The sequence below is a fragment of the Haliaeetus leucocephalus genome, unplaced genomic scaffold (genome assembly GCF_000737465.1).
Source record: "Haliaeetus leucocephalus isolate CR32 unplaced genomic scaffold, Haliaeetus_leucocephalus-4.0 Scaffold545, whole genome shotgun sequence".
In the NCBI taxonomy this organism is placed as follows: domain Eukaryota; kingdom Metazoa; phylum Chordata; class Aves; order Accipitriformes; family Accipitridae; genus Haliaeetus; species Haliaeetus leucocephalus.
The window spans coordinates 3,637,978-3,665,471 of record NW_010972981.1 but is presented as its reverse complement, the minus strand read 5'-3'; the positions used below and the strand labels follow the sequence as shown (position 1 = coordinate 3,665,471).

Below are 27,494 nucleotides of genomic sequence, written 5' to 3'. Positions count from 1 at the left end.
GATAGGGACTGAAACACACTGCATAGGTCTTCCCAAGATGTTAAAAACACTTCTCTGACCATGGTTTATCTTCAGACCACTACACCTAACACACGTATATTCCGTAGGGAAGCATTAAATGCTGCTTTCTAACACTACAAGAAGGTATACCATAAGCAACAAATACTAGTTGGATACTGATCTTTCCTGCTCAGGTATCAAGGCTGTTCCAGCATAGTATACCTTTAGCAGCTGCTAGGTTAGGGGACCATCTATATTGCAAAAAATATCTGCACTGACCCAGTATTCCCTATTTCCTCTCTTGAAAAGAAAACGGAAATTACGAGTCTTAGATTCTTTATATGTTTTAATGGAGTCATCTTATTAAGAAAGGGAGTCTGTCCAGCTTTTATTTAGAGATCTTAAATAGGAAGGAAAAGAGATGACTGACAACATCACCGTGAAATGAAATTCAGCATAATTCTAAACCCAGAATGCTCTTCAGAATTGCCTTATTGCAAGACAAGATTAAAAAAAACCCCTAGAAAATAAAAGCAAGCTGCTCGTTCATCCTTCCTTCCTGCTGATTCTCAATGATAGCCAGAAGGGAAATGAAGGTTGTAAATCTGAAGGTATGGCTGTACAATGGTTTCAGCATGGAACCAAACTGAGAGAAGACAGGAAGAGTTTTTTGGATATACACAGAACATTTGTACACCACACTGAAGTACAAGAAACATGAATATCAAAAATTACCACCTCTGAAATCAGCTGAATGACTTAATGTGATTTTTAGTGGGACCATATCAAAAAAATTTTTGCAGTGTCAATATACAAAGTTACTTCATCATTGTAAACAGCCTTTTTTCCCCTGTCCATCAACAACAGAAGCACCAAAGCATTCTATAAATGCTGACATTTTCAAATAATTTTCTAGTGCTATATCATCTAGTGGAATGACTTGTTTGTGAAAACATTTATTGATTCTAATAATACTTCCTTGCTGTGGTCTACTGCAAACATTTCTACCCCCATTGAAAAAGGCAAACAATTTGATCCTTCCCTCATTGCAACAACCTTTTACATATTAAAAATAATTTACTTTGTCTCTCCCTCAAGTTTCTTTCACACAAATGCATCCAAACTTTCCAGTTTTTCCTCAGAAGTCTTCTTTTCTAGATGATTCTTGTTCTCCTTGAAATTTTTTCCAAGTGATCCATATCCATCTTGAAAAGTGAAGTCCTTGACACAGTATTCCAGCTGATATGTTATGTACAGTAAAACAATTATTTCATATAACTTACATACTATACTCCTATACATACATCCCAAAATGAAATTTGTAGCAGTGCCCAATGGCACTCCTTCATCTTTAATATGTATGATAATACCACCATAGCCTTTTATCTTGAACTACTTGCTGGTTATTCCTCAATCTTGTATTTGTGGTGCTACCACAAATTAGTCCTACCTAATGTCATATGTAGAATTTGAATTTTTATTTTATTTAAACTAGTCTTAGTCTACTATCAATATTACAGAACAATTTTAAGAATTTTCCATGTGTTTTGAAGATTTTCAGTGTTTGAGAAGTTTCTCCATACTTCTCTGTGATGCAAAAGAAGCATGGGTTGAATCACTGTACTATGTTTGGTTAAAAACGTAGCACAAGTCATATCTTCTCTCCAACTTTGTGTATACGGTGATATCACAAATCATACATCATCACTGAGGGTATATCCACAAATAAAGGGACATCAAGAGTTACAAATTATGGGTTTGTGGTCAGAAGAATGACCACATGGATCACATGGCATTTCTATGGCTGGAGTTTGCTGGCTTTAGATTTTGAATTGTTAAATACTTGTCCAAGAAGTTGTCATTCTACTATCATGGTAGAGTGATACCACACACAGAGGAATCAAAATTATTACAGATGACTGGAAAATTAACAGATGTGGTGATATCTTCCTTCTGGATCTTAATATCATTATTTATTGAACCCAGTGCTCTTTATTGGTAAAGACAATCAGTCAATCACTGTATCATGAAAATTATCGTAAAAAGACTTGTATCTGGTTTATTCAAAGAAAAGTACTGAAATGTCATTCTCCAAACAAAAAAGTAAACAAAGAAGCATTTGATGATGATGTCTAAATATTCTGTTTCTCTGTTTTATTTGATGCTTTTTCCTGTTTCATTAACACAATGGGTAAAATATTTGCATGTTTTGGTACAATAGCTGAACCTTCCTGGAAGGCTATGTACTGCAGTGATATTCATGCTTTCAAAAACTATCTTGTTAGGATCTGGTATTATATCAGCTATTGTAAAATCATCACATAAATTGAACATACAAGACTGAAATAATTTTTATTTAGTGTTCCTCCTGGGGACTCTGGTTTGAGTGATTTATCAAATGCTTCCTGAATTTTCCTATATATTAGAATGCTACCTGAAAAATATTTTATTTCTGGGGTGCATTTACAGGCTTGTACTTTATCTCAAATACTTCAGTGGCAGATTAGACAGATCTTTTGCCAGTTTTCTGGAAGACCATAAGCAAGCAACAAAATAGAAACATTTAGAACATCACTTGGCTCATTTATAAATTTTTTCACCTTTTACAATTAAGTATCTGTCTTGAACTGTATTATTATTTTCAGATTTTTTAAAAACAACTACTCTGAAGAAATAGGTTTTTTGATGTGATATTATTACTGCGCAATCTACAAAATCAACACTCTTTTCCTCACTTTTGATCTTTGTTTCCAAGCTGAGTCTCAGCTCCAAACAACACCCTGCAGAAAATAATCTAGCTTTCCTCATCACTGTTATAGAAGCATCAGTGTCATTTGATGCTAACAAGTATCCTTATCTCAAATTTGGTGGGTAAAAGAAAAGAAAGGCTAACTAGCTGCTCTTCTCATATATGCCAGTAAATGTTGTGAACTGGAAATTACAGAGTGGCCCTAGAACTAGACTGCGAAGTCCCAAGAGGAACAACAAAGGCAGTGAATCAAAGACCAGGAATAACAGGAGGAATCTAGAGAAAGAGCTGTAACTTTTGCATCAGTGAGGCAGAAACCAGAAGAACATATTTAGCTACAGCAATTGGATTTTTAGAGGAAGTAAAAAAAATGCAGAAATAATTCCTTTATCCCCTCTAGAATACTTGCAATGCTGTTGAAATTTTTATTACATCAGAAGACTTGAAGAACAATCTGTACAGCTTATCAAGAAGAAGGTTGAATAGCAACTTTGCTACAGTTTAAGACCATCTTACTTGGATAAAGTACTGGATAGAAAAGGGTTCTTTAATGGCAAAAGATATAAAAGAAGCAATGATGGAAACTGAAGAGAAGCAGATTCCATCTGGAAGTAAAAGTTCCCATTTTAAAAGATTTTAACAGAAGTGAAGGCAGATAATTAATTAACTTCTGTAATACTCTCAGAGAAATGGTAGATTTTTAATCCACTGATATCTTCAAACAAGACTGGATGTTTTCTGAAAGAATTGCTGTAACGAAACATGAATTATGTTTTCATCAAACACAATTTTTTTGTTGACTGAAATTTGAGAGTTTAGGGTAAACAGCAGATGAGCCTTGATGATTTAATTGTTTCTTCTGAATTTAATATGTATGAATCATAATTATAGAAAGAAAACACTTGACAGTTTATCTTCCACATGTAAATAAATGAATATGAAAAACAACAATTAAAATACTAAACTATTATTTCTTCAGAGCAAAGAGAACTAAACATGAATCCTGCTAAGAATCAAGACAATACATGCTTGTCACTTTGACAACTCCATTTCTCATCTCTTGGTTCAGTAGCTATGATTTTTACAACCATTACCTTATGATCTCCTCCTGCACTTTAACCCGTTACCCATTCTATCAGTTTTTATTCTTCAAGTCAAGTAATTTTATCTCAAGATATTATAGCATAACATAAAATGCATTTCTCCACTGAAATCTATCTCCCTTTACCCAAGACTGTGTATCAATTTTTTCTTCTCTGGCATTACTTTATTAACAATACATCAACAGTGCGAACATGGCCAAAAGCTGAGCTTTGCTTTTTCCACATATGCCACTTTTTCAGTTGAATTTGCCATCATTCTCGGCACAACTAGAATTACTACTCAGATTTGTAATTAAAACATCAGTAAGTTCAACTCCTTCTCCCAGCTCAGAGACAGACAAAAATCTCCATCTCTATTTACACAATATTTCAGTTTCAAATTCCTTTTCCTGTGCAGATATTCAAAATTCTGAACCACGGTCTCATTATTTCATACCTTCACTGCTGTACTGTTGCTTTGATGCCAGCTGTGGACTGATTATCTTTTAAGAGATGTGCCATACTGTTGCTCATCTCGCCCCTGTGGGTCACAACTTGATCACAGTACTTCTGTCTCCACATCTCTGTCCCCGCTTTACTACATCAAATCAAAGTCCCTCTCTTTTGTCCCTCAGCATTCTGCCTTGTTCTTTAAACTCAAATCTCCTAGGAAAAACAGCTATTTTCTCCCACCTTTGCTCTGCCAATGATGGTCACTTTCATCTCCTGCCTTTCTGCTGATCTTTCAAGCATCTCTGCATTCCCTTTCATACTATGCTTTGTGCATGGGAAAACCTTGTAAAGGTGTCTTAATTTTATCTTTCAACCCCTCCTTGAAGACCACTTCAGTTGTAATACCTACAAATCATTCCCATATGGCATTTATTAAGCAAGTAATAAACTGTGACTTCTTTTCTGCTCATCTCTGTTCATTATATTATTATCTCATCTTCTTAACCCAAGTCTGTCTTGTTTGTCTGCTTTATCTTCCTCTGGTCTCCTGCCTGACACACATTATGTGTGCTTTGCATAAGAAGAATGAGCTCTGTTTTATTAAACACCTAGGTAGCACTTTTTAAGACAGACCTCTGGTTACTGGATGTCCTACTTGCTCTTGTAGTTAAAATAAAAGCAAAACAAACCCCACTACCTTTCAAAAATATCCAAGTGGGTAGCTCATGTACTGGAGAACTAGAAACCTAGAATAGTTACCTTATTTATTTATTGTAAGTGTTTAAGGCCACATGGTAATAAAATGATGCATAAATAATTTTTATTAATAACTCGTCCTTTGAAGTGCACCACAGAGGTTACATTTAATTTTTGTTGTTCAAAAAATTAAAGCTGTGGGTTTATATTTGAAAATTTTAGTTAGTTTTTCCATATGAAAAGAATGCTTTATTATTGGTTCAACTTACAACTCTGCTGTGTACTGGGGGATGTGATCAGGAATTTTGTTGAGTTTCTGATTGGAGCAGTCCACTGTGGTCCCTTCACAGCGGCATTTCTCAGGGCAAGCCAAATCTGCAAAGCAGTCTCCACTTAATTTGGATCTGTAATCTTCAGTGCCTGTGGAAGAGTCAAGTCAAAAGACAGATACTGAGTCAATAAAGTATAAGATTTGCTTCTTGTGAGAAGGTTGAAAAGATGTCTGCAATGCAGATAACGGGTGGGCAACTTGGGAAATGTATGATAAACTTTGTGATACTGTACAGACACAAGGACTTCAAGAGAGGGTTAAATATAGGGGCTTAAGATATGCTGGAAAAAGAAACTGTGACCAACTTCACATAACAGGATAACATTAACTTGAGCTTTTCACAGCTGTACTTTCTGCTGATTATGTTGTCAGCCAATCTAGCCTTGTTATAGCTAATCACACAAATGCCACTGATTCTTTTAGAATTTATTTTCTTTCTCTATATCAAGAATAAATAGATCCTGAATGCCACCTTTTCTCTTTCTCTTGTTACAAATTTGTATTGTTGACTGGACTTCATTAACCTCTGTGATTTTTTTTTTATAGTCTCGATACTCCACATCATCTCAAACACATAAGATTGAAAGCCCTGTTTTCAGGTTTAATTTAAAATATGTGTGATCCTGACTTAAGCCTCAGCAGCTTGCCATGCTGTAGAAAGCTGCGTGACGTTCCATGGTGCTTGACAGAACCATGTTTTACTCATACCTCACAACCACATGGTTAGATCAAGCACAACAGAAAATCTCGCTACATTATCAAAACTGCATCCATTAGGCCAAGGATAAGAGCAAGGGAAAAGAGGAAGGAGTAGGTATAAGTTACAGAAGCATTTGAAGTTTAATACTTGCTTACATGACATGGCATTCTTATTACTGAATGTCCAGTGCCACAGTAACAGTATTACTGTCACAGATTAAATAAAAAGTACAATAAAAATGAACCACATTGAAAGTTTTGTCCACCATTTCCCAGAGGCAGTCAAAGAAAACATCCTAAACATATCAGGAGAAAACATCCAGTAAGGAACCAAGGGTGGGTGACAAAGAAAACAAAGAGAAGCTGAAAGGACCTGTGGGTTCTTCTTGGACAAAGGTGAAAAGACTGAGACTAGTAGAAGGTGCATCAGGGCTGGGAGGTACATTGTGATTTAGCTCAGACACTGAACTTTACTTACAGCCAAAATGGTGAACTCCTGCAAAAGTAAAGATAGCCAAGAAGGAAAGAAAGACAGAGTAATCCCAATTAAGACAAAAACATGAACTAAGCTCTCATGTTCTCTACTCAACTTTAGTTTGATTAGAAGATGCTGCTAAGGGGTACTGTCTTCAGCAGAGAGAAAGAATAATTCATTTTAAGTGGCATTAAAGAATGAAGAACAGACTGGGGTTAGTTACAGATTTCATATGGGATAATAATGCCTCCCATGCATTATTCTTCACTATTTTGAAAGTATTCTTTAAAAGTTGCTCCCTTGAACATATATACATGCTATGCCACTTAAAACCTTAATAAACCAAAGAGACATAGGAGAAAGTTTTCTCAGGGGAGGAAAAAAAAAACCCCAACAGTCATCATGTATTATGTTATCTAGTGTTTGTAAATGTCTAAGTAACACATATGGTATAACTACATGGAATATTTCTATGAGCTAGCAGACAAACAAAATTTTTTCAGAGTAATGATTTAATACTTCTATAACCTTTAGTCTTCAAATGACTATAGTGAAATTCTACTAAGACTTCCTAGTGTCTGCAGAGCAAGATCTCCCAATGACATATTTAAATATAAAAATATTTAAGTTTTTAAAGAAATGCTAACATTTTTACAGTATTTATTGAAGTGTAAAGAAGTGGTTTTAGCACTTTTAAATACCCAATAAGCAAGGCTACAAATACATTATTTTTTTTTTCTGCATCCAGAGTAAATCACTGTTAGCAGTTTAAAGTAAACAACTAAAATATTCAGGGACAAGGTCTTCAACAGCTAAAATAATTTTATGCAGCATCTCGCTGATAACATGATAGAAGGAGAAAGCACAGAAGCTGTATTTCAAGAAGCAAGTCTGTAGCACTTTGTGATTAATTTAATTCTTTTTCTTCTTTTTTTTTCCAGGAATAGTATTTTTTTAAGGGTACATAAACAAACTTAAACTGCATGTGTGGCCATATTATAAACAGGCTGTGAAGACATTTGCTGGCAGGAAAACACTTCTAACTCAGAGACAAAAGTTGTGTTGGCAAGGTTGAGTAGAAGTCACTCTGTGGCAGGAATACAGCTGTTCTACTCATTAAGGAATTGAGTGGTACTACAGGTTTGAGAAATTGAATCCCCCTCTGTTTTATGCTGCTTTAAAACACATTTTTGTGGCTGCCAATGCTGACAAATTGCTGCCTTATTTTGTATTTCATTTTGCCTTTTCTTCATATTCAAACCAGCATATTAGTATGAGGGCATGAAGAACTTCAGATGATTGCTCCAAATTTAAGTGATACATCACACATCATTAGGAGAAGAGCTGTTAAACATATCAGCTTAAAAGACAAAGACTAAGATCACTGCAGAATGACAATATTCCTGTAGTACTTGAAAGAACAAGTGCACTGGTGTCATAATAAATTATTGTAGATATTTTTCTAGGTATTAAACTATGGTAGAAAACCCTGCTTGCAAATCACATACTGTAATTCAGCAATAGATTCGTTATTCCCTTGTTTATTGTGCCAATCAATCATTTATAATCTTTTAGGAACATAATGCAAATGCATCATTGTTTTTTTTTCTATTAAGAAATCAGTGCACACACCTGACAAGCAAGGTAAAATAAAGAAAGAAACATATTTCAAAGAGCTAGGGCCAACATCAGTAATTCTTTTGTGAAAATATCATAGATGTATTGTAGCTTAAAGCAGTGTGTAAATTGCTGTTTCACCCCAACTCTAAAGTTGTATTTTCTTTAATGGAAAGCATTTCTGATTCATTGTATGTGTGTGACCACAGAATGCCTTTAATGAAGAATATCAGCTTTCTTTTCCAAGCATTCCACTGTGATTTCGTAAACACAAGGAGGGTGAGCAAGCAGTAGCAGCAGCCAGTGTAGAGCATGAAAGCAAAGGAAGAAAATGTTCATTTGTAAAACATTTATTTTTTTTAAAGTTGTACTAGCTCTTTGATGGTAGTATGGTTTCCTGTGTTTAAAAGCAGCTCAGGAGCTACATTTTAAAAACAGTAGTGGCAGAAAGGCAACGTACGAGGTAAGTAAAGGTGTCAATTGAAATATGAACTAGCAGGTGCAACCTTCTAAATAATTTAAGTAGAGGTATAATTTTGGTAGGTTGTGTGTAAATTTGTGAGACAAGAAAAAGTAAATGGAGCTGCATGCTAAGCTCTCATATTCAGAAAACAGAACTACGAGTAATCTACAAAGGAAAACTATGTCTAGCTACAGGTATTGACTAATGTTAATACACATGCATCAGTTTCCTAAAAGCTCTAACAAACTTTGCTTTTTGGGGGAAAGGGAGAGAGTATCTGCAGTTAGTCAATCTTACTGCAGAGCCAAACCTACCTGGAATGAAATACTGTTCTTTAGCTAAATAAAGAGAAAAAAAATAGAAGATGCACCTGAATGTCAGCAAGCAAAGAATGAGTTTTATTAGATTACGTATGGACTACAGTTAACTACAGATAATTAAGTGAAAAAAATGTGTATTCACAACGAGAGCTGATAAACAACAAAGTGTGAATAGTCATAAATGTAGCCGGAACATGGATAACAAACAGTTCTCATCTGGTATTTGCACTTGAGACTGAATAAACTGTAGAATGTGAAATGCACCTGGAACAGCTGGATACCATATGACAAAAGTTAGGTTTTAGAGAAATGTAAGTAGGAAATGGAGTAAGATTAGAAAAAAGAAAACAGTAAATTTCAGTATGAGGTAAGCTCCCTGTATAGAATGAATATGTCATGTTTCCATATTTCGCTAGAAATTTTTAGATCTTTCACATACTCCAGAGCCTTGCGGAAATTTTACAAAATGATTTATGTTGGTGATACTTGTAGTGAATAATTTAGCATTTCATTCTTAAGTATTATATATTGTGTTTCTTTTGTTAGATTCAATGATACTCAGAAATAGTGCCAAATGTGTTAACTATAGTAATGTTCCGTGATCCAATACTCTATGACTTTCATGATTTCCCCCCCTTCAAAGAACTAAAAAAGATTCTGCAATGTTTAGCAATTCCATAGAGCCAGCTGCCTTCATTAGAACTTCTATAACCACTGTTTTTGCCAACAAAAGAAAAATAGCAGCTGAACTAAGAAAATTACCTGAGCAGCGGAATTTCTTGCTTTTGATCTGGCCAATCCTTTTGTTTGCCAGACGGCGGGGGCTGGTGCAACGGGCACCACTGGTCTCAATGGGGTTTGTATGAAGATAATCCGCCAGCCACTTCAGATGGCAGTCACAGATAAACGGGTTCTGAGCCAAATGCCTTTCATGAAGAAAAAAATGATAATTTCACACATTATTTCCCTTTGGTCTCGGCAGTTCCCGATATTTTTAGTACACTGTAGGATATGAAGTCATACTAAAGACAACCATAAACAAGAGCATACATACAAGGTCTGAATTGCACGTAGGGGTGAGAAGGTGCCTTTTGCAATGGTCTGAAGCTTGTTGTCGTACAAAGAAAGAAGATTCAAGTTGTGCAGATCTTGAAAGGCATCAACTCGCAGGCAATTGATCTTGTTGGCATTCAATAATCTGTTTAATAGAAGGCAATTACAAAATTGAAAAAATTCGCTCAGTGTCACTGCAGCTTCAGCATTTTTCACAGATAATTCTTTGTGTGCATTTGTAATCTGAACAAGAGATGTAGAAACAAATATTAATTGACAGTGACATAAGGCATTTCAGTGACGTGAAATATCTTATTTAGGTGATCTGAAACCATTCCTAAATATTTGCACCTTGGAGTTGAAATGTGTGGGTTTATTCAGCTAAAATCACATTTCTTGTATGTGCTATTAGAACGTGTGTGTGGTATTTGTCTGTGCAAAGAAACAAGCTTAAAAAATCAAGTATCTGCAAAGAAAACCAGTTCCTTTTGCCAAATAAATAAACAAACAAAAAAAGGAACTGAACACTGTGTTCATTAGCTGGAAGAGATGTGCAGTGGCACTTTTAATTATATGTTACTAATCAGCATGCTGCCGCATTAACAGAGTTGTAGTAAAAACTGGTGGCATGGAATATATCCAAATCTGTCTTGGATCTTTTTTCCTCTCCATCTTCAAAGGGAACCTTTTCTTCCCTGTACCTCCCAGACTTCTAAAGTTAAAGCAAACAAGCCAATCTAAACCAACTCCTTCATGCTTTTGAAGAGAAAAAAATTAAAACGTCATTCAACTAGATGCATTTTTATAATGAAATAGTTTTTATTTTTTCACATTTCCAGCCAGAAATGGAATGGAATGGTGGATTTGAAAACCAATGCCCCGATAAAAAGTTTCACCACACAAGCAGAAATTTACTTAGACTGAAATGTATTGTCTATGCAAAGTATATCAAGCTATGGACATATTTTTAATACAGAATAAACTGAAATTCAAAGAAAAGTCACTTCCTTTTTTTTTACAAAATCTGAAATATATTTTTATAGCTAAAACTATCTACTATTTATAACTATCTTTTTAAGGGAAAATAGGAATGCACCCCCCCCTCCTTATACTAGTTTGTGACTAAAATAAATCAAAATGTAAACCTCTAGGTGGTGCTAGAACTTGCATTTTCTTTGATTTTACTTACTGTTTCACCATCTTCAATGAGTTGTTTAATAATAGACATTTTCCCAATCACTACACTATGAAGTCTGGACATTAAATACTTCTAATCCCGTGGGAAGAAGTTTTAAATTCTTTAAGAGGAAGCTTTAAATCTAGTCAGTTATTCTGGGACAATTTCTTCCAAAACCACCACTGTTGTTTTATGGCCTATTTCACAAAATTCTTTTACACAGTACAACTAGTGCACAGCCTCTTATGCTAAATATTGACAATATTTGATAAACATATCACCATGTCAGAAAACATTAAAAGTCATCAGTGAAACTGTACTGCAACTCTGTTCTTCCATGGGTACAACTAGAAATAAAATTACATAGCATTTCCACTTCATATTTTCTCTTTATAAAACATACAAATATTCCTTCGATGGTTCCACACAACTTTATACATACTATATGCTGTTTACAGGGCAAGACAGTATCCTATCTTATGTGTTTTATCTTTATAAATTCCACACAAAAGAATAGTTTCATTTTAATCATTTTAGGCTGAGACATTAGCTGAGATATGATCAAATTTGTGGATGAATGGCAAGCTCGCCTACAACAGTCTTGACTCCTTTGGCTTTAACATAGTTTATTTTTATTATACTCTGATCTTACAGACGGAATTTCCTGCCAGTTCTTCTCCAGGCATAAATCTCTCATCATGTTTACCCTCTGAGTTATCCCAGAATAGAATAAATATTATAAAAATACTCACAGCAATTGCAGAGAAAAGAGTCCTTCAAATAGGCCCTTTGGAAGTTCTGTAATTTTATTGCCATAGAGGACACTGTACCAGGAAATAATAAAGCAAACAAAGCCGCCATTATGAAAGGCATATACTGTGTGATTTTGACTTTAAAGAAGTTTCCATTTTCCTGAAGAGAATTTAACAGCAGCAACTTGATACTTGCAAGATGCTTGTGAGGTAGCAGGATCACACATTTTCCCAAAAGGTGTGTTGCCCAAAGAGCTCTCAGCAGAATCAGCACCTCACTGTTAACAGCCTTACCAAGGGACCTTGGTAAGTGGATTTGCTGTTTTTAAGAACAACTAACTGGGGAATAAAAGAAATATTTGATTTTGTTCAACTCTTTGCCATGAACATATTTATAAAAAAACCATACATTTTTAATATCCAGCTGTGATACAATATTCAATTATCACTCTAACACTCTGAAATTATTTTTACAACTTTCAGAATTGATTGAATTTGTATGAAAATTCTGGAAGGAGCCAAAAATCCAAAATAATTTCACTATAAGAATATGAGAAATTTGCTTCTGTTTTTACAGGTCAAACAGATACCTACAGCGAATTGAGTGAACGTAAGCCCTGGAAAGCATCTGGAGCTGCTTCAGAGATCTGGTTATTGCTCAGGTCACTGAAATAAATTAAATTTGATTCAATTAATTCAAGCTCTTTTCAAAATATCAAACATTAAAATAATAAGTAATTAGAATTAGGCATGGAAGGGAGAGAGAAATTAAAATATTTATGTGAGACATAGCCAAAGCATTTTAATATAAAACCACTAAAATTGTCAGTACACTGAAACAAAATGCATGGTTAAAAATAGACCTTTCAAATGCTTGAAAAAAAATGACAAAGATTTACTTTTCCCAATTGCTTAAGTACATTTTATAAAGAATTCTCTGTTTGCTAGGGCCATAGGACTATACAGCCTCAAAGATATTCTGAAATAACAGTGGCTTATCCCCATTAATTTATTTTTTTTATAGAATGTTCACTACAGTAACATATTGCTTCTATGAAGAACCATATTAAATAATTTCAATACTTGGTAAGAAACAGTTATTATTAATGTGACAAAGATGCTATATGGTGTTAATAACCAGGCTGCCATATCAGTTAATCTCACAGCAGTCAAACTTTTTTAAATGCTCACATATCGACTACAGTTCGTCTGTATGACCTTGACTTGTTTTTTATTTTTATATATAGATATATGTGTATATGTGTATGTATATATATATGAGAAAATAAAAAATTAAATCTAAATTATTGGGTACGTACATTCTTCGAAGCTTTTTATATGGTGCGAAAGCTCCAGGAGGTATGACCTTGATTGAATTTTGTTCTAACCGTCTGCAAAAGAATAGCAACAACATAAAAATACAAAACCCAAGCCAAAAGGCAATCTAAAGCCGTAACAAACTAGAAGGGGTAGACTTTAACAAAGAAGGCTGCTTTTGCTTTCTTTTTCAGTATAATTTTTATCTTGAGAAACAAGGTCATTTCAGTTTTCATTACAAAAAAAAATCAGTTTTTGTCTGTAAAACCAAACCTTTTAACCTAGAGAGTACAATGTTGCCAATTAAATCCCAATCTTGATTTTGTATCTAAAGAAAACTTATTTTCAGAGCACACAAGATTTTTGTAAAATTTAAGCTAGAACTGTCATTAAAAAATTCAAACTCGAGTTAGTGTTAATTGACTCCCTATGTATTATTCACATACAGCAATTTTTATAATAAATTTTAATTAGAAATGTCTAAAGACTTCTATAAGTTAATCACTGAAATACGCAAACCGTAGGAAAGGAGAGAGGAATGTTCCTACAAAACAAATAACATATGTCGATACCTGCAGTAAGGTAAATACCAGATTTTTAGACACGCGCACACGATTTCTTTGGATACAGTACGTAAAACATTTTCTTTAAGATATAATACTAGGATTGCACAGCTACACCTCTAAATTCTTTAAACAAGTATTTTAGTCTAAAATTGTAGTTTATGTTACTGGCCACATTTGCTTTGTGTGTACAGTGACTGTGACTGAAACTTGCCATACTGCAAAGTGTGAATTTGCTGATGGAAACAGTTTTCCAAGAATTTTTTTAACTTCCAGAGCTTTGCATATGGGAAATCTATGCTGATAAAGACCTATGGCCCACTTGCCAACAAGTCAAAACAGATTCAGCAATAAGCACATTTAAAATAGAAACTACTTCTTCACGCACCAGCGTGTTTCATGGTTATTGTAGACATAAGGAATGAAAGTATTTATACTAAAAAGTACAACAGGAAAAGGCAGTATTATTCAAACTACATACCATGCTTATCTAATAAGCTTTCTATTTCCCTCTTTCATGCACAGGTATCAACGTTTACTATGATCTATGTATGTAAAGACAATGCCAAAAATCTATTTTGTATAAAGAATCAAAATTCTGTAGAATTTACTGCACTACTTTAAATTACTTGGACATTGACTCAGAATCTAAGGTCAAAAAGCCTTTTTAAATCTAGATGCAGGAATATTAGCTATATTTTCCCTTTTACCCTTGTCCTATTAACACTCTTCTGTTTCACTTTTACTCTGATAAAGAGACATATGAGTCTCTGTGTGTGCAACGTGACTAATGAGCCCATATATTCACTTTGAGTAAGCCTTTCCAAGAAACTATTCTTACAACAATTGCCTGTTTTTGTAAAGTTTCTCCAGAGGTCACTGTATAGCTGAACTGAAGAAGGATTTTTTGTTGCCTTGGTGAAGTTTTGTTCAGATGAAGATATTTATAAATTCAATACTCAAAATCTCTTAAGTCTTACCATGCTTTACCTTAGCAGAATTTGTTCTTGAATGGCTTATAAAGAAGCCAAGAAAAAAAAAGCCTTAAAAAAAATCTTCCTGACACACAGAAATCTCCATCAGAGCTGTGTTAGACAGGGTCCATGTTTTAAAAAAGTCCTTAACTAGGAAAATGTTGCCACCTTGCTACAGTTTTCAGGTATATTTTAAACACTGCACGGATTTCCATGGCACAAGACTGTTAACTTTTTCCATAAACACGATATTCTTTCACACACTTTCTTCACCTTGGCTGAGCCTTTTGGACCCATGAAACACATTTTGCATCAGACAAGGAGTACTGACTAGGCTATAAAGGAACAAAGTCACTCTTCTCCAATACACTTGAGTAGATGCAGAAGGCAAACATCGAATACATAAAAACTTGCTTAAGTTAAAGGTCAACACCAAGTTAAACCAAACCCAAGTATTTTCTGTTCTTCCACTACATTTTTAGCTTAGTTTTCCCAGAAAATAAAGATTACGCATGCTTATCATCTAGATACTTTTCTACTCAGCTGGCTAGGTCAAAGCAAGGTAAAACCTTCAGATAATAAATTTCTAAAAATTTCCTTATTTTAGCAATGGGAAGGAGTTGAGAAACCAAATTAACCCAGCCATGAAGGGAATGGTAGCCATCCATCCATTCCTGTTACACACTCTATTTGGCAGCAACCGACTGCCTAACCACCAGGGATAGCATGACCAGACATTTATCAGATGTGTAGCTTTGAAAACCAGCCAAAGAATATCTTGCACAGGGAAACACATAGGGCATATGCAGAGGACTGGAAAGGGGAGGAGGGTAAAAAGGACAGGGAAGGATTAGGCCATATTACAGAGGAGGACTCGAATTGCTGGAGAGAGAGAGACTGGGGAAAAATGCCTCTGTGTGAAAATGCCTCTGTGTGTATGGGAAAGACAGATATTGCAGTGGCAAAGCTCCCACATGCGGCTGCCACAAGCCTCATATATAAATGCTGCTTATTAGCCCATGATGTAGAGATTTGTAACCTAGGGCTGGAGGGGCTCCAGTTTACGTTCACCTATCTTTAAACACAGAATGCTCTTAACTAGACACAATACGGAATGTAACTTGAGAAAGACAAGGTTTAGCATTAAATTAAGACACAAAGTATTTTCCAGTTTCCTCTTTTAATTTAAAAATATATTAGTTCTATAAACTGAAGTACCTTACAGGATACATGTATGTCATTCTTTATGAGAAGATGGAGTAGCAGATCTACTTTACTGCTGTCCAATTTGTCTACAAATTATATGGATCCAAAACCTGAAGAAGTCCTACTACAGTATATTTCTGAAAGCTAATTTTCTAGCAGTTCTAATAGAGCGAACTACCAATTCACTGGTGGATATATAAAATGAACTCCACATCAAGTTTACCTAACATTTCCTTTTAGTGAGAAATTTATAGTCTAATAGACAGACAGTGCAGTGCTGGGATAAATTTACAAGCTCTTCTGGATAAAGGATTTTTTTATAGTAGGATCATCTATGTATGTGCTTTCTTAACTCACGCCAAAGTGTATGCGCTAAAGCACATCACATTTTAGAAAATGAGATTAGTATAAAATTAGGAAAAATAAGATTATATAAATAAAGAAGACAAATCTTTTATACCCCACTATGTCTGTAAAGAAAGTAAATCAAAATCACATTTTCAAGCTTTGTTATCCTGTAATCTTCTGCTTTATCTTCCCAGAATCAGCTGAATTTCATAGAGTGCAAATTTGCATCCACTGTTCCAGAGAAAATCTAATTAGATATATTCCAGGGTCACAAAGCACAGATAGACTAATATCTAAAGGAAATTTGCATTCTACTGATAAAACCCATAGTAATTAAAAACTCCTTTATATTAATTCCTCATATTAAATGAAACATTTTTAATTCTGGAATAGGACGGGTTGTAGTTATCTATTACTGAAAAAATCAGCTATTAAGTGCTCGCAAATGACACGGCCAGAAGTACCATTATATTACAGAAGAACAAAAAGCTAATATCAGTATTTTTCCATGGAACTTGTATTAAATTTTGTGCACAACATCTCCCTTCAAAGTCATCCCAGAAGTCATTCTTTTTTATAAATGATCATCTATGTATCGTAAACAGTGCCTTGGTGTTTTCTTTTTCAAAAGCCACAGTCAATTTTAGTAGCATATTTAATAAGATAAGATAATGGAGGAAGACAGTTAAGTACATGCTTCATCAAAGCTTGCACTGCCTCATGTATAAGAAGTACTCTGCCCATCACCACATAAATGCTAATTAATGCTCTTAGTATTAAGTCTCCTGCTCCTTTTAGTGTTTCACTTCAAAGAAGTCCTGCATCAATACATAAGTGTTTTACTGTCTTTTAACACTGCCAAACTGCTTGGAACCTTTTTTGAGGACTGTTCCCTAATCTCTCCTATCTCTGAAATGTACTGTGAACATTTCTTTTTCTAAATCTTTCCCCACTGCTTATCACTGCAGACACTGTAGCATACAACCATCTACTATTCTAAGAAACAAAGGTGCTTCTGCAGTTGTGACTTCCAACCTAATGAAATCAAATCAAAGTAGGTCCCCAGCCAGTAGACAGATTCTTCCCACCCGGTCCCCAGAGAGCCCTGTGACATGTAAATCACTTGACACTTTCCAGGAGGATGCTGTTCTCTACTATAAGCCTGCAGCACACCATTACTGATTACTACTTCCGCACTTACAGAGACAGACAACATGCTTATTTACACTGACACTTTTAAACTAGCTTATTTTCCCACTATAAAAAGTCATTTCTATGAAAGACTCCTGCACCAGGAAGGAGGGCAGAGTGGGGATGAAGAACACCCTGTTCTCTACATAGTCATTTTTATTTTAAATCATGCAGATGGGGTACAATATACTAAGCCTGCTCCGTAGAGAAAGGTAAAAAATACTGCACAGAGATGTGCTGCACCTAAATGCACGTTAAGGGGTCAGAGATGTATCTAAAAAAAAGTAAGAAAACAAGAATTTGAATACGGAGCAGCAAATTAGCCATATATTTTGTAATTAAACCAATCAGAACATAACATCTTGATTAAGTAAATTTGGTCAATACAATAGTGGCTTTAGCAGTTAATTAATCTATACTTTCAATTCCAGCGTCATTTACAAAAAGTCTGCAAGAAGCTTGTCAAGAAATCCCCAAAGAATTTTTACTACAGAGAAGAAAGTCTAAGCTGTGCAATGAGTCTGATGTATTGCACAGATGCTGATTATACATGGTAATAAAATTGACAGCTCTTCTTTGCATTTTCCCCATCTGCTTTTAAAGTAAATGGCAAAAACAGCTGTCAGAAAACAGAAAATAGATTTCAGTGATGGGATTCAGTGCAGCTCCTGAATCTGAAGAACTGCAATACACAGCCAACACATCTCTCATCATATGCAACATCTGCCAGGTTTGGGGTTTTTTGTTTGTTTGTTTTTAAAATCAGGAAACAGTAATAGTCTCCCTTTGCTACAGGAATCCTTGAGGCTATTAAACAAAGTACCTTTTTTTCTTTCTCAACAACTGCACCTCCAGAGTGCTTATATCCACTAAATGTCGCTTCTAACTTTGGCAGCAGAATTCTGTTGAAATCTGTGATATCACCCATGTCTAACAAAACAAAAGATGTATTTTGAACAACTGTATTACTTGCACTTTAGAATTTCAGGCTCTAATTCTGTGTATTAATAAATCTGGTTGACAGTTTCTTAAATATTTGCATATAAAGAATCACTGTCAATGTTGCCCTAAAGCTTGCCAAACTGTTAACACCCAGTCTAATTGTTCTATCAAATATTTCCTCAGGGGATTGATTGTAAATGACAGATGACTCCTTAGTCTGCATTACATCAAAAAAGTAAAAAGAATTGTCATTCTAAAGCTATTAAACAATTCATCGCATTTACTCAAAAGCAAGTCCCAAACCTGCACTTGTTTAATTTTTCATCACAGAAGGGGCCATCTCATGCTCTGAACCCTACAGCACCATTAATGATGATAGGCTTTACGTTCCTTAATTATTACAGATTCAGGGTGTAGGCAAAATGCACCACTGCTTAAAGAACTATTTGCTCAGTACTTTGGCATCTGTCAGAGTGCAGCAGCAGTGCAATTAGCCTGAGTTACCTAGAGTCAAGTTAAAGCCTCTCTAATTAGCCCATTTTTGATGAGGGTTGTTATACTACAAAAACTACTTGAGCTATTCAGAACAACTGTATTAAATTCACAAAAAAATAGATGTAATCCTGCTATACTCTTGGCTTATCACAAGCAGTGACTTGTCAACCTGTTCTCACTGAGCAGAAACACTAGCTTGAGAATCCCAGTGTTGTGCAAGACCGGCAGTGTGGCAGGAGTCCTTGCTACCTGTTAAACAACACATGGACTTAGACCATAAACTTGCCATAAAAATCTAAATGAAGTTTTTTTAACTGAGAATACTTTTCACAAGTGGTTGCTGCTTACTGGACTATGTATTTAACAACATGTAAATAATGAAGAAAGCATTCCATTGATGATGAAACACAAAATAGTGAAAAGTCAGGATCCATAGTTTCTTTACAGTAAATTCACACATTATTGCTGAGAAAAAGTTATCAGTAGTGAAGAGCCATATGTGAAAATAAAATCTAAGAGTAACAACATCTTTGGAGTGTGGCACAGCTGTCAGAGATCTATGAGGGTTTTTCTGGAAGAGCTAGATGGGCCTTCTCCAGCTTCCCTTCAATGCTTTTCCCCATAATTTTCATTTATTCCATTCTTGAGTTATATTCCTTCCCTTGGCAGAGTCAGAGAGGTCCCTCAAGGTGTCGCCTCTACTTCAATACCCACCAGAAACTTGCACAAAACACCCAGAAGTGGAATGGTGTTCATTCTGGCCAGCACCCACTGCCAGTGTCTCTGGAAACCAGCACTGTTTTCACATGTTTCTTGTCCAGTTGTGTTCTGTGTCTCTACGTCCTCTTGACTGTTGAAATTATCCTCTGTCCTCTGAATTTAATTAGTTTTTAAGATAGGACACAAGGGTATGAAGAAAGTTGAAGATGTGAACAATGGCAGCATAGAACACATGCTGATAAAGAACAGATTAAATATTCTACCTACAAAAATGTCTGACAACTAAATAAGAAAGTTGTGTTTTTGTTTTTTTTTTGTAAAGCATAAAGGCGCATGATTTACCAGTAATTTTCAGATTAGGAAGATATTTGAGTAAAAGCATGACAAATCATTTCTCTCGTGTGTGCTAAGCAGACAGGATTAGCTATCAAATTAGTAAAACCATCTATTTCTGAGGCAGTCAAATGGAATATATTTTAAGTTTTGCCTGAGAAATATTAAAGCAGGAATCCCCAAGATAAGTTAAATGTAATTCAGTGAAATCTGCATCGGCAAATTAAATATATTAAGGTAAAGAAATCAATACCTCAATAGATTCCTTTACCCAATTATAATTTGTTTCACATTTATTGAATGCATTTTTCGTTATTCACATGTAATTATTGTGTGCTTACATGCATATATCATATGAATGATGTTAAGATTTTAGCAAATTTCTACATTTTTGATAAAGCAAACAGACCATTTTGTTTTATATTGCAATGGGCATAAAAACTGGCTTTGCTAAGAACTAATGACCTTCCCACAATCAAAGAAAAGTATATAGAGAGAACTGTATTCACATCACTGATGCCACAGATGACAGTCTAAAGCGAGTGTCACTTACAACAGGGAGTGGCAAGTCATAAAACCTTTCTAATAAAAATGTGGAGTAGTATTAGGTTTATTTTCATGCAAAGACTTTCAAATCATTTTAATAGCCATATTTGCATTAACAGCCTAAACACGACCAGGGATCACCTTTAAAATTAGGTGCTGCAGAATGTGGAAAAATGCAGTCACAATGTATATGGATACTAAATTTTAGTTTCATGTCAGATGTTTTGCACCAGATATTTCCATTTCATTAGGAAACTTTTTTTGGTCCTCCTCCATATGTAAAGCCATACTCCTGTGATTCTTTTGAACAAACTTCTAGAAAAAAGATAAGCTTATAACTAATACATTATAACTAATAATAATGCATCTAACAATCAGGTACTCTGATATAAGCTTCTGGACATTAAGATGCAGTAAATTTTAAGCAAAACAGAAGCATAAGTGCTATATTTCACTGAACAATCTGAACGCCTCCCCAGTCCAGTGGTAAAATTTTGAATATCAAGTCCAATCCATTAGTCAGGATTGGTCTTAAAAACACATTGGTCTTAAAAACCTTTGGGAAGGGAAGAAGATAAGAAAAGATTTGAAGAAAAGTACACATGAAGTACAGTTGAAGAGAAGCATGTATGAGAAAAGTTAATTTTAAAAACACGGCAGCTATATGAAGTTGCTCAAAAGTTTAGAATGTTAGATTAAGAGCTGAGAAAATGTTAGTCAGAGCATGTGACTTTGTCAAAGGGGCATTTAGAAGATAGTAATGTCTCCACAAGGTACTTATGTATCTTTTAATGCAATTTATCTCAATCTAGCAATTTCTGAAAATTAAAAAACTGGCACATTTTTCTAGCTTCCTACTGACCAAAGTATGTATCAGTATTCAGAAGCAACTGAATAATATAATAATTAATTTTTTTATCCATAAGTAGACATCATCTTTTCACTTGATACCTGCATACGCTGGCAGTATTGTATGCATTTGTTACGTCAGGAATTAAGAAAAGATTTTGATAAATCAGAACAGTTTCAAAAAGAGCCATAAGAATAATTAAATGACTGTGAAACATTTTATAGTGAGACCAAAGAGATGTATCTATTTAGCACTGGAAGGTTAGTATATTTTCTGGAAAAAGATAGATACTGTTATAGAGGATTCTTGCAACCTACTAAAAATCTTAACAATACATAGTGAAACAAGACCAATGACTATGTATACATATGTATATATAGAAACCAACTTGGCAAAACCTTTCCAGAACTTCACTGGATGTGCAAGACTTCTGGCTGACAGCATAACTGTTTCAGAGGTAAATTATATTTATGAGCTAACATTCTGTATAAGTCCTAAAAAGACCAATGTTTTGAGTTAAACTAGAAAGCCGAAACAAATGCAGACACTGGAAAGCAATCATCGATTTAATGTCTCGTAACCTATTGCATCCTCCCCTCAGCATTCGGACCCATTCCTTTCAAGCTGCAAAGATGCAGGGTTTGCTCTCATTTCTGTCAGGCTACTGTAGATAGCTGAATCACACTTTGAGCTGCTAAAAATAGAGAAAGCTGCCTTATCTCCGACGTTTCAGTTTTCCTTCTATGTGAGTCTTTGAACTGTCTTCAATAAATGTGCCTAAACCCTTTCTAAGTGACTTTTCTCTGTAAAGGGTCATCCTTAGAAGCATCTTTGCATCTCAGTGTAAGAGTCTCTCTGTTCAATAGCTATTTATTTAAGGCTATACTTTGGACTTTTACCTAAGGATGAATTTTAAAAGACAACAAAAATGGTGAAACTGTACACATGCCAAACTTAGCTTGGAAATGATATATACACAGAGCTCCCAGTTCTCAGATAGAATTCTGCATTTACGCAGAGCACTTCCCCAGTGTCTGCAGTGTGATCAGGTCGCTCGTCACTCTGTCTTGGTTAATTCCATCTGTCAAGTTCAATTCTGTCAGATCTCATTTCCTTTCCCCTCTTTTCCTTCTTCTTTTTCCCCTTTCTCTCCTTTCCCTTTCATTTTTTTCCCCCTTCTCCTTTAATATAATTTGAGTGTTACTGTGAGAAGCGATCTCAGGAGCTTTTAATCCTGCTTAGTATCACACAGCTCACAAAGATGTAGTTGAGTGCTTGGCATAATACACAATCATTAATCAACAGACTTATGAAAACAAAGTATAAGGGAGAATTAGATGGAGGAAGATGAAAACATGAAGAAAAATAGTAGAAATCAGGAAGGTATGACGAGACAATACTGAGGAGACAGATCAGGAAACTCATGGGAAATGTAAATAAAGTTATCATGAAACAATTGTACAGCTTCTAGTTTTGGCAATCAAACATTAGAAAACTCCATTCATAAGAAAGGACAACTTTATATTGAAGGCCATAGTAATTAGGAAGTCAGTGACTTTCCACTACACTGGATTATGAAGGTGAACTGTTAAAATTCCTAGCTCCTATATGGTTTTTTCATTTCATATATTGTGGGGTTTAGGGCCTTTTCTGCCCCTTACAAAGACTAAAATTATTTATACAACTGTTGCCCCTCCAGCAAACCTTCCTGCTCACCAAAACACCATTGTAGTGACTGCTATCCTTCTAAAAAAGAAGCAAATGTAATTAAGTCCTTGCTTTGATTACTTAAATGGTTTTAATATAAACAAAAATCAACTTAATTCCATGCTTGTTTGCTTAAATAATCATTTATACAAAGCTGTGGTCATCAGAGCAGGTAGTTCTGCCCCCCCCCCCCGAAACACACATTGCATTTATTTTCTTTTATTCATAATACTACAGTAAGGAAAGAGGTTTTAGAACCACTTTGATTGGTAGTTCAAGACATAGAAGAGAAGAGAAAAATCAGAAGAATGTAAAAGCAGCATTTTCACAAGGTAGTCTAGCTCATTAATGGCTTCTTGGCCTCTTCTTTTGAAATAAGAGCCTGTCACTTACTCACACCATTCTGAGAGAAGGTACCAGTACAATTAATAGAATTGCTGCTGGGTCACTGTTTGTACGGTTTCTGATAGTCTGTTTGAACATGTGCCAAAAAGTCTCTATTTGAAGGGAACCAGAGTTATTTCTGCCGATCATTCAAAGAATTTTCACGCAGAAGGTGAATTCTAAAATGCAACCAAGTGAAAAGAGATTAACGGTGCAGAAAAACTAAAATGTGGAAGGAATGCCTGCATAAAGGCTGATAAATGCTATCACCATTAGAAAGGCTATACTTTCTAAAACCAATTAAAGTAATAGTTTTGAAACTTAAGAATGACCTTTAATGCCTTTAATATATGAGCTGTATGACGAAGGAGGAGAGCGCTAGGTGCATTAGACTACTGGAGTTGGTTAAGCTCAATAGACTGAACATGCCAATGAAAGAGCATCCCATAAAAATTTCTGGAAAAGGGGAGAGGTTTAAACAACAAAATCTAAATCAACTCGAATCATGATGTTTCTAATGAATGAATAATGTATCATGCTTTGCTTAAGCCAATGGAAAAAGGATAAAGTAAGGCACACTAAACAACAAAAGTTTGAAGACTATTAGCATGTAACTTTTATGGGCAATATATTTTGCCTCACGACATTTACAATACAGACATTAATATAATAGGACTATGGGAAATTTTTTAAATTTCCCAAATCATAGAATCATAGAATCATTTGGGTTGGAAAAGACCTTTAAGATCATCTAGTCCACTAAAGCATATCCTGAAGTGCCTTGTCTACACATTTTTTGAATACCTCCAGGGATGGTGACTCAGCCGCTTCCCTCGGCAGCCTGTTCCCCTCAGCCTCCTCTTCTCCAGGCTAAACAGCCCCATCTCCCTCAGCCGCTCCTCGTAAGACTTGTGCTCCAGGCCCCTCACCAACTTGGTTGCCCTTCTCTGGACACGCTCCAGCACCTCAATGTCTTTCCTGTAGTGAGGGGCCCAAAACTGAACACAGTACTCGAGGTGCAGCCTCACCAGTGCCAAGTACAGGGGAACAGTCACCTCCCTGCTTCTGCTGGCCACACTATTTCTGATACAGGCCAGGATGCCGTTGGCCTTCTTGGCCACCTGAGCACACTGTTGGCTTAAATTCAGCTGGCTGTCGACCAGCACCCCCAGGTCTTTCTCTGCCAGGCAGCTTTCCAGCCACTCTTCCCCAAGCCTGTAGCGCTGCATGGGGTTGCTGTGACCCAAATGCAGGACCCACACTTGGCCTTGTTGAACTTCATACAACTGGCCTCGGCCCATCGATCCAGCCTGACCAGACCCCTCTGTAGAGCCTTCCTACCCTTGAGCAGAACAACACTCCCGCCCAACTTGGTGTCATGGGCAAACTTGCTGAGGGTGCACTCGATCCCCTCATCCAGATCGTTGATAAAGATATTAAACAGAACCGGCCCCAATACTGAGCCCTGGGGCACACCACCTGTGACCAGCCACCAACTGGATTTAACTCCATTCACCACAACCCTGTGGGCTCATCCAGCCAGCCAGTAAATGTTTTCTGCAGGTCACTCATTGTATGAAACCTTTTCATTTGGCCCAATGGCAAAGGTGCATCTGTGCACCTTTTTAATTCTGTGCTTCCTGCAGGATTAGTAAGTGCACTAAAACTGGGGGAGTCTCAGTGCTCAACCAATCACTCTGTTTTTTAAAATATATATGGAATATGAAGTACTTCTTTCTCAAGTAATAACACATTGATCAGACAGACCCTGAAAAGAAAAGCTTAGGTATTCTTATTTAGCTGTGGTGAGTTTATTTAGATAATAAAGAGGAGAATTAATTTTTCAGAAAGGGTGTAACTAGTACAGATACAATTGTACTAAGTCAATAAAGATTAAGAAGTACATTTACTGAGATGCTGACTACTTAATTTTGCTTTGAGCTTTATCATGCCAGAAGGGAAAAAGAGAGGACCACCACAGGCTTTATTCTCCTTCCATTTTCACTGGCAGCTATTTGGAGATAAGCAGTCCTGTTACTGAAGGCATCTTCCCAAGAGGCACTTGGCAGACAATGCATTGCCTACTAATTGACTTCCCACAACAGGAATTGCTAGTTTTATCCAACTGACTTCTGCACCAATTGAGAAGTCAGACAGAGCAGGATGACAAAACCCTCTCAGCAATACCCTGATGCTCGCTGGTAAATCCAACTGCACTGGAATGAAACAGCATTTTGGCAACTGGCTCTGCCTCCTCCTGCTCCCACCATCACAGAATGCCTGCTCGTTCCTCAACCACTTCAGCTTCCAATGCAAACTCATTCTCCTCAGTGGTTTAGGCTATTATACCAAACTCAGAGACAGGGAGGCTGCAGTGCAGTGCAAGCACATAGTCTCCTTGCCAGCTCTGCTACAGAAGCAGTAGCCATCAGCAGAGCTGACAGCTCCTACTGTCTTACAATGTCATCCCAAAACAGTTGTTCAGCAGAACTATCGAGGCAATGCAAAGTCATGACATCAGCATTAGACTCTAAACAGAAAGCCTTTTCTTTTACTTTTCCTGGAAGCGCTAACTCAGAGCTTCATCATGCAAAATCTTACTCAATTGAAACTGCCAATGTTTAATACTTAAGAAATTCAATATTCCATTTAAATGTTTTTGTAGCACATTATTTAGATACAGGTTAATCTATCACCCCCCTGGAAAAAAAAAAAGCATATAATTTTCAACATGGAATGTACACTTTAAACCTGTCATTAATGATATACACCAGAAGGACAGAGAATAACAACATTATTAACACCACTTAGATTTTAAGCAGCATTGTCCAGATGGACTGACAATGTAACGAATACAAATTATTTTCACGCAGAAACAGATCAGACAACATTTTATCTAAAGGAAGTCTGTGTTGGGCAAAGAGGAAGAAATCAGTGCTTCATAGTATACTGAGGAGTTGAATGAGGTCAAGCTTCCCACTGAGAGAAAGGATGGAAGAAATGGACAGAGAACATGGCAAAACATGGCTCACAAAGCCACGAGCGTATGTTGAAGGCAAACTTCACAAGAACCTCAAGAAAAAAAATAATGGGATTATGGGCCTTAAAAACCTAAATATTCTTATTAAGAGTAACCTGCTATACACATAAGAACAAAGAAATAAGAGGCAGAAATAGATGGAAAAATGAAATGTCACAAAAATAATTTGTCAAATTTTAAGCATCTCTATAAAGGAGAGCTGACAATAAAGTTTAGTATCGGCCTCACAGGAAAAGGTTATTCACATCACATGTAATAAAGCAAAGACAAAAGGCAGGAAAGATGTAAGCAGCAGAGGTGTTTGTGGACCATGAAGTCAGCTGAAGCATAACATGACAAGTTGGTAGTACACAGCACCGGTTTCTGCAAATACAGCCTACAAACAGGTGATAACATTGTGGGGCAGAGAAACTTGTCCAGAGTAAGAGAATTTGAAAGTATTATGGATTTTTCAGATGTTCCTGGCAATGAAGTATGTTTAGAAAATCAGATGACAATGTTCAGTTGAAAATGCAGAAAAAGATTGACAAATATGAAAAACTACTGAAAAGACTGGACAACATCTGCCATGTGTAAAATAGAAGTATAATGCCAATTTTCTTGTGGTGTTTGTGTGAATCTGGTCATGGTGGTATTATAAAAATCAGTGAATTAATAGTAATTTGGCTGTTAAAGCTTGTACATCCTTGAGAAAACAACAGGGAACCAGCTCATTTATCTTTCCCTTTCTCCCCAAGAACTGGAGAGGTCCTGCCAAAGCCATGTACCTAAAATGGTGATTAAGATAATAAAGCCGTGTGTGTGTGAACTGTATAATGGTGGTGGAAATACAGTACTCACTATACCCTTCTGCCTTGTGTTCAGCAGTTCCTCAGCTTTCTCAACGCTACTCTGACAGCATGGTCTCCTCTCTTCGAATGCTGTCTGCTACCATTTTGGCATACTGACAACACTATCACATAAGGAATAAATGAAAACCAAGATTATTTTATAGGATACAATCATTCTTTC

At 35.8% G+C, this 27,494-nt stretch overlaps 1 protein-coding gene across 6 annotated transcripts in view; it reads right to left on the bottom strand.

Moving 5' to 3' along the window:
• The window catches only part of SLIT2 (slit homolog 2 (Drosophila)), a 271,824-nt gene that overhangs the window by 62,880 nt on the left and 181,450 nt on the right, over positions 1-27,494 (bottom strand). For 3 of the 6 annotated variants that reach the window (XM_010576835.1, XM_010576836.1, XM_010576837.1), the window contains 7 exons: positions 13,187-13,258; positions 12,462-12,533; positions 11,868-11,939; positions 9,940-10,083; positions 9,648-9,811; positions 8,880-8,903; positions 5,250-5,400 (listed from right to left, as the gene is read on the bottom strand). In XM_010576835.1, the coding sequence (XP_010575137.1) occupies positions 5,250-5,400; positions 8,880-8,903; positions 9,648-9,811; positions 9,940-10,083; positions 11,868-11,939; positions 12,462-12,533; positions 13,187-13,258 (699 nt within the window). The remainder of the gene's footprint in view (positions 1-5,249; positions 5,401-8,879; positions 8,904-9,647; positions 9,812-9,939; positions 10,084-11,867; positions 11,940-12,461; positions 12,534-13,186; positions 13,259-27,494) is intronic. The other 3 variants (XM_010576839.1, XM_010576840.1, XM_010576841.1) reach the window with 1 other exon arrangement.